Here is an 8,641-nt window from a genome sequence, read left to right as displayed (position 1 = left end):
TCATTCGTCAAACGAAAAAAAATTGTAATCGGAATATTTTTTCCAAATTTTCAAAAAATTTCGGAAAATTTATCAAATTTTTTTTTATAAAGATGGTTTTGAAAAATATTTCAATAATTTGAAAAGGACATTTTTTTTTATAATTTAGATGGCGTATTTTTTGAGAATATTGAAAAATTTAAAAAGTAAGAAAACAGCGGTATAATAAAAAAAATTATATTCCCAAAAATTTTTAGAAAATGATAAAAAAAAATTTCCGAACCAACTTTTTGAAAACTTTTTCAAAACCTTTCCCAAAAATACAATTGTTTGTCACAATTGTCTCCCGGTTGTTTTTTGTTTCAAAAAAAAATTTCTGAAAAGTTTTCCAGAAATTTTTTGAAAATCTGTAAAAAATATTCCGAATACAATTTTTTTTTACTCGGGGTGGTATTACCAAAAATGGGAACGTATTTTATTGAAGAGAGCAATTTTAATACAAACAAATATAGCAAAGGCAACAAATTAATTAACGCTTCAATGAAATATTAGGTATTCTGTGTATCAATAAATAAATACTGAAATAAAATTCGTAATGAACGGAAATTCGGTGGTTGTAAAAATTGAAGACTTGCTATTCAACTCAAAAATAGCTGTCCATCATTCCAAATTTTTGAGCTATTCCTCGTAATTACTAAAACCATTATTCTCCTGGTAATAACTCTGGCCATCAATATAACGTTACTGAATAATTAATGGACATTATGATTATCATAAATCGAATAGGTGATGACAATTCAATTGTGTCTCGATGGTAACGCTGGAAATTAATGCGTTCCATTGCGTGGAACTAACACCAGATACTATGACCCTTTTAATTATTTATCAAGCTTTGGAGACCTAACGGTTTGCCCTCTAGTCAACTCCACTTTATACCTGAGTAACGCGAAAATTGCTACCTCCCTTTATCGATTTATTTACACAGTACGTCGCGTGATAGCTACTCGGTAAAAAAAAAATTAAAAGCAAATATGTGGACTTTTTTTACAGAACGTGTCCTGTAATGGCTCTTATGTAGCCTCAATCTCGTGCTCTATTTACACTGCAACGTAAGGATGAAAAAAAGTAACTGCTTCCGTCTGCATTTTTCCTATTTCTGAAAAATTAAATGGAAGACAAAATTCCAAATTTTTTTTTATTATATTCTTTGCTTCCTCCGGGGGAAAATCAATAACAACATTATGGGTTTCGGATGTGAACACTTCATTAATCAAGTCTTCATTAATTTTTCATTAGATTAAGGCTTTTTTTTTTCTTTTTGTTTTTTTGAGAGCAGAATTCTTCCATCAAGTGAATTTTCATTGGGTCAGAAAAAAAAAATTATTGGTGGGTGGTAAATTTTAGGGGAAACGCCATTTTTTTTTAGTCTTCGGGTAAAGATTTATAAAGACCTGGGTAAATAAAAAAAATACGACGGAATCTGAAGTTAAATTTTTTAATTTATAAAAAATAGTGACAATTTTCGCTGAGGGAATAAAATGGTATGGAATAAAAGGCCGAAAAATTGGATGATAAATGGATGAATGAACTGTATCATAAAACCCACATATACTCAACGTAATTAAATTATTATTCGCGCCGATACCGAGGATTTACAAATTGCGGGGAATAAAAACGGCCTTAATAAATACATTACTGGCGTTGCAAAATTCCAAAATATTATTACCCCATTAGCCATGAAAATTTGATATTGAAAAATTTACCTCCTCCAATAATACCCTACATATTTTGTTTCAGAAAATTTTTTTCATAATTTTCTATAAATTTTTGGGAATATAATTTCCTTTTTTCATCATTCCATTTTTTTCTTACTTTTTTGATTTTTCAATTTTCTCCAAAAAACGCCATCTAAACTACCAAAAAAATTTTCCCATTCAAATTTTTGAAAAATTCTTCAAAACCTTCTCAAAAAATAAAATGGTTTAATTTTTCCATTTTTTTTGTTTCATAAAAAAAATGTGTGAAAAATTTTCCCAAAAATTTTTAAAAAATCAAAAAAAATATTCCGATTACTATTTTTCCATTACCCAGGGGAGTACACCTGAAAAAGTACGGGTCAATTATCTTTCCGTAGAAAACTGTAATGATTTTTTAATCCACGGCGAACATAAAATGCTAATGCAGAAGGACTAGACATGTCAGATGACTGACGTTATCACATGAGAATGCAAAAACATCATTCTGGTTATCTCGCCACGTTAATCTTAAATGAATCCTAAAGCTAGATTTTCCGCTGTATTCACTCTGCAACGAAATCCGTTTCCGCATTATGTTTCACGGTGAAGAGTGACCTCCGCCCCCGTAAACTCTACCATTACTAGTGACTCGTTGAAATCCGATCATTTTATCCGCTCGTTGAAAGTGGAATATGGAAGCGCATATCAGAAGTATATTCCCTCTCAATAACGCATTTTATATTATTTTTTACCTACTACACATGTCCTAGTTTCAAAGATTAAATGTCACAAACAGAAGCTCAATGTCGCATTTCATGGATTTTTTATTTATTTTGCAGAGATACCTGGCAGATGTCGACGACACTGTCCACATGGGCCAAAAATGTCTGGGGCTGGGTGCAATTTAATTGGCGAAGGGACTTCCGGTGAGAGTGAACGAAGGGAAAATAATGGCAGATGCGTCTGCGGTCCTTCGGTTCCTTGGTGTCCTGGAGAACCGCATCCTTATACATTCACAACGAGACACGAATGCAAACTCAATCTTGCCGCCAAGACTGCATATGGTATGTACTGGTTTACAGTTCTTTCATTTTATTTGATCCCAGTTATTTCTTGGGTAAAAAAAAATTTTTATCGGAATATTTTTTCCGAATTTTTAAAAAATTTCTGGAAAATTTTTCAGAATTCTTTTTTTTATACAAAAACAAATTGGGAAACGAGATAATCGAATTTTTGGGAAATATTTTGGAAATTTCTCAAAGATTTGTTTCGGAATTTTTTTTTTATAATTTTCTCGAAATTTTTGTCGATAGAATTTTTTTTATTTTTCAAAATTCTCAAAAAATACGTCATCTAAATTATAAAAAAAAGAATCCTATTGAAATTTGTGAAAAATTTTTCAAAATCTTTTCCGAAAATAAAATTGTTTGTTTCCTTTTTTTTTATAAAAAAAAAATGTTGAAAAGTTTTCCAGAAATTTTTTGAAAATTTGGAAAAAATATTTTGATTACTTTTTTTTTAGCCGGGTTGAATTATAATAGTTCGTTCTAATGTAAGAGGACATTCTGAAGATATTCAATCGTTTTAATCGATTTCATTGTTGGTCATGACCAGCGCTATTATAATTGATCCCAGTCTCTATTCCGTTGTGCACAGATCATAAGTGATATGACATACCTAAAAGCATACATGCTCTAAACCGCCATTTTCCACCCCCAAACCTCCACTTTGTGGTTTGCACCAGCAGATACATCATTTCGATATTATCGAATTAACACTATCGCATTAACACGAAAAATATCTCATCAAAATTCCGATTTCCGATTATTTTTTTTTACCCGCGACGCTACTGATTTTTTTTTTCCAATTTAAATACTAGAATCTGAAATGATTCATCCCCTCCAATTTTCATTCGAAAGCTCTACATTTTTTCAAAGATATACTTCAATTAAAAAAAATTGTTGCACAATAAAAATTGCAAATTCAGCTGCATATACACCCCTCCCCCTCCCCTCCGCAAGTGTAATGTTTTAAGATTTCTTAATATGACTTGATAGTGAATACTCCCCATTCAGTATTAGAAATTCAACCCAAAGAGGTCCAGGAATAAATAGAAATGCAGAGTGGGGTTGAGCGAATGAAATTTTCTCCGCAGACTACGTGAGGAAAAAACGTGCAGGCAAAAAAAAAAATAGGCAATGTACTGCGCTAATGAAAAGAAAATGTAGATAGCAACGTGAAAGTCGTTCAACAGTCATTTCAACCAGACAGCTCTCGATGCATATTCCCAATTTCTTGCGTGATGAATGAAAAATCAGGATGAAAAAGGGTGAAACGGGAGCACAATGATACGAATGGGGTAGAGCGAGATATTGCTAATGAGAGATGGTAATGGGACTGGCATTTTTTTTATGGACAATGCAATCCACCTTTTCAATTAGCATTCGATTGTTCTGTTTGGGAATTTAGTGGGGCAGGTTTTTTTGATAATATGCTGATTTGGTGTTTTTGTCAATTCATCATTGAGAAAAAATTATATCCTTCGTTAATTCTTGAGAGGGAGAATAAAGAAGGAGAAGAGATCACGAACTAGTGCGTCAATTAAAATTTGAAGTTTCACGAAATTTTCATTGACGACTCGGGTAAAAAAAAATGTAATCGGAATATTTTTTCCAAATTTTCGAAAAATTTCTGGAAAACATTTCAGAAAATTTTTCTTTTGAAAAAAAAAAGCCGGGAAATAGTTTTTTAATATTCTCGAAAAAACGCTATCTCAATTATAAAAAACATTTTCCTATCCAAATTTTTGTAAAATTTTTCAAAACTTTTCCCAAAAATAAAATTCTTTCGTTCCCCGATTTTTTTTTGTTTCATAAAAAAAATATCTGAAAAATTTTCCAGAAATTTTTTGAAAACTTGGCAAGAATATTCCGATTACATTTTTTTTAAATTGAATTTATTGAATATTTTTGAATTTTTATTAAATATTTCTCTCCGTGCACTCACCAAAAATAAAGTGAAATCATGCGGTACATCGTCCATCAAAGATTATAAATTCCACGAAACGCATCTTCTCGCTGACATAAATACATATACATATTTAGGTTTATGTGCTTCTCTTATACCTATTCGGGTGATTCGTACGTGAACCACTGGTTGTAAAGGCGTTCTCGTGTTCAGGGTTTAACAAGGTTATCCCACCGGCGCAACAACGCAACAAAAGTACTTTATCCTATTTGCGGAAAAGTTAAATTTGATTCACCTGGAAAAGTTTAATCGGCCAAGAATCCCCCACCGTGCAGACAGCTTGTGTCCTATTTCAGCATTCCGCATCTACACAGATTTTTGAGTTATATGTATATGTTTTCACTTATTTATGCTGATTCACAACACAGACTGTACGAGTGACTTTGCAATAGAATTTGATTCTCACCAGTTGATTTAAATTTGATGAACCTTGAATATGTTCCCGGCTAAAAAAAAAATTGTAATCGGAATATTTTTTTCAAATTTTAAAAAAATTCTTGGAATACTTTTCAGAAATTCTTTATGATTCTCTATTAAACAAAAAAAATCGGAAAGAAAAACAATTTTATTTTTGGGGACGGTTTTGAAAAAATTTTCGATAATTTGAATAGGCAAATAGGTTTCTCTGTCTTTTTTTTTAGTGTATGATATTTTTATGGATTATTTCATGTAGATAATCCGCTTATATTGTATCAATGAATTAGCAATTGTATTATTCAATTTATTATTCCCAATCGTTCCACATCCGTTGAGTTTCCGCTCAAATGTCATAAATAAAAAATTCACAATTATTGTTTACCGGGATTACAGGATAAATTGTGAGTCCAAAATAAAAAATATCTCCTCAGATTTACAAATCACTTCAAACTTCTAGTAGAAATCTGTTGCTGTAGTGCGACACGCCACATCTTCTGATTAAACTAATCCCGTCCTAATAACCAAATCAACTCATTAAATTCTTATCAATCCGTGACGTAACAGAGAGTATTGAAAAATAATTTGTGAGTGATACCATATAATTTTGTTTCCAGATAACCTCGTCAGTGTGTCCGACTCATATTCCATGGACGGTAAGTTTTCGGCAAAGTCTCTGACCTCGTTATCGCATTTCATAATTACAACATTTAATTAAATGAGTCTTAATTAATTTCACAGCCGACTAACTTTGAAAATCGTACAATTAAATTGGATTTCCACAGAAGTGGTTTCACGTAGTGGAAATATTCATGAAAATAAGTAATTGATATTTTTCCATGAAATCATAAAATAATCTTTACAAAATATTTGATATTCTGAATGTAATTACGTAATTATTATTGAATATTTCTCGTGCATGTCTTTTATCATTCCGACAACTGGAACTAGTCCAGAATTATCTCTCATTTTGTTTGATGTTTTCCCTTTCTTCATTCATTCTCATTTTCAGGGGCCCACCCTTTGACGGGCGTAAAAAATATTCATTTAGGGTGTACATCAAATTTACAAGAGAACCCCCCATTCTGGAGGCTGCAGTAAATCTCGTGATGTAAATGAGAGTAAATTGAAAAAAATGATGTTGATTAATGAGAGAGACAGGCGGTGGAATAGGCATTGAAGAAGTCTATGTGAGATAAAAAAAAGATCCCCTACGCATTGAAAGAAAACCGCAAGAGATATCTCATCTCTTTTCCTCGTGCCTTTTCCTCTTTCTTCGACGCATTTATATTTTTCCCCCTTTTCGGGACTTCCCTTTTCAACATGAGAACGAAAAAGCTTTCACATTTCGTATTGGAGTACGTGAATCCATCGGTCATTTTTTTATCTTTCGCTTTTTGTTACTCCAAAATGTATTGCAAATGGTTTTTCCGAATTTTCCACGGGTTCACTCGTCCGAACATTCAATTCAAATTCTTTCAACACTCAGTGCATTATATTACGAAATAATTTAAACAGAAATTAATTAACACTCATGTCCCTTTAATGTTTTAAAAAAAATTTTTTTTTTCCTTTTTTCATACTCTTTATCACTAAGAAACCAATAAGTTGACTTTTTCTTTGAGCGGCAAGTCGATCTTTCCCGATTCACTGTATCTTAAACATCGGTGGCCGGAAAATCGGGTGATCATTTTCAGAATGATCGATAATGCGTCACAATCGATGAATCAAATGGCAGGGAATCCGCTCTTTTTTCTTCGCAGATAAATCTCGAGATATCTGACAATAAAGAAATCAACTATCAAAAGACTGGAGAGACGGAAAAAGACGGGCATTTTTCAGCAACAATAACAATATAAAGAAGAACTCATAAAATTCCGTTCCGTTTTCACAGAATGGTATGATCGTATATAAACCGACTGAATCAAGATACTAGCACACTGGAATTTCCATATTGTATCCTACTTGTGAAGTTTTTTAAACGAATGATTTCCCGAAGGGAAAGATGTACCGATATATCATATAACCGATCTATGCAGGAATATATGTTTTAGATGCATGGAAATGTGAGAGAAAGTTTCACTTCATTACAACGGCATCTTCGAACATTTGCATTAAAAAAAATTATTATGTAATATTCCTGATTTTTTAAGTTTACTTGTATGTTTTTATTTTGATAAAAATTGACATTCCCCGATTAATTTGCAAATTGAAATTGGAATATTAAGTAGATTCTTGGAAAAATCTCAAGAAAACTGACACTGCCTTCTTCTATCCTTCATTGGCTTCCCGGCCACTTTCAATTTCCTTCAAGAAAACTTTGGCCATTCTCCAGACTTAAAAAATAAATAATGGAAATTTGAAAATTCAATTTTCATAATGCGGAAGCCTGAGAAAATGAAAAAGGTCGACGTCTCTGAGTCATTGGTATTCTCGAGGCGATTTCCACAGTCTCCATGAAAAGCGTCGCCCCCGGTTTTCCTCCATACAACCGGCTATAATTTTCACGTGTCTCTCCTCGAGAAGTCTCATGAAAATCTCACCTCAGCCTCTTCCACCTTTCCCTGATAAAAGAGAAAATAAAAAAATAAAAAAAGCCCCTCGAGAGCCGGAGAGGAAACGCTCATGTTTATCTGTTTTATCTGACGATTTCCACCATCTTCGATCTTCCGAATAAGTCTCATCGTAAATTTGGCGAAGATGTCTCTTCTTTTTCATCTCCCCCTCTGCACTAAAACCGTAACTCTCTGAGTCTCGAGGGAATATTTTCAGTAATAGAGGGTTGTGTACCTGGAAAATTGCTCCGTCACATCAAGAGAATTTTCCCAGTTTTATCCCACAACGAAATCTAACCTATGCTCATTGATTATTCGCCATTTTATCTAATACTTTCAGTCATCAATGCCTCCTCTCATACACAAGTGACATCTACCCCATATCTTTTCAAATCAAATCAAATCCCACGTGAGCCGGGACTTCCCCCTTTTTTCTCGCGGATATGACGCGCTCTACACGCCTCAACTCACACGTATAAGGTGTTATCATTTGACATATAAAATCTAAATATTAAAAGAATCTTAGATACCCAAAAAAAAACTTACCCACAATTAATGTTTTTTTTTAATTAAATTCAATTGATAAATACAATATTTTTTTTCTTATTCTAAACAAATCGGTATCGATATAAAAAATCCTCCATCGATTTATTATTAATTTATTTATTTTGTACACAAGACGAGATTTTTTTTTCCTGTGATGAGAACTTTGTCGAATTTTTTTCGTCTCAATCTGGAATAAAGTTTTTTTTTTCGCCTTTTTTTAAGGCTTAAGTGTATACCCACACCAATCGTGAATGGTAGCAGATGCTGCATGCGGGTAAACTGGGCGAGAAGGCAGTAAGTCACGCGACGTAGAGGAGCCTCAGCGTGTTATTAATTGAAGACGGCCGGGGTTGCCTCATTACTTCGAAATTGTGCAAGTTTTGC

The 8,641-nt window shown here is 32.7% G+C and overlaps 1 protein-coding gene across 1 annotated transcript in view; it reads left to right on the top strand.

The window, feature by feature from the left end:
* cmpy (crimpy) overlaps positions 1-5,905 on the top strand; it is a 12,650-nt gene extending 6,745 nt beyond the window's left edge. The window contains exons 3-5 of the mRNA XM_011301806.1: positions 2,555-2,779; positions 5,774-5,812; positions 5,898-5,905. Coding sequence (XP_011300108.1) covers positions 2,555-2,779; positions 5,774-5,812; positions 5,898-5,905 — 272 coding nt within the window. The remainder of the gene's footprint in view (positions 1-2,554; positions 2,780-5,773; positions 5,813-5,897) is intronic.
* Positions 5,906-8,641: the final 2,736 nt, after the last annotated feature.

This window comes from Fopius arisanus, unplaced genomic scaffold (assembly GCF_000806365.1).
Source record: "Fopius arisanus strain USDA-PBARC FA_bdor unplaced genomic scaffold, ASM80636v1 scaffold00024, whole genome shotgun sequence".
Taxonomy (NCBI): domain Eukaryota; kingdom Metazoa; phylum Arthropoda; class Insecta; order Hymenoptera; family Braconidae; genus Fopius; species Fopius arisanus.
The sequence above is the reverse complement of the archived record's forward strand: the minus strand, read 5'-3'. Positions and strand labels throughout refer to the sequence as shown.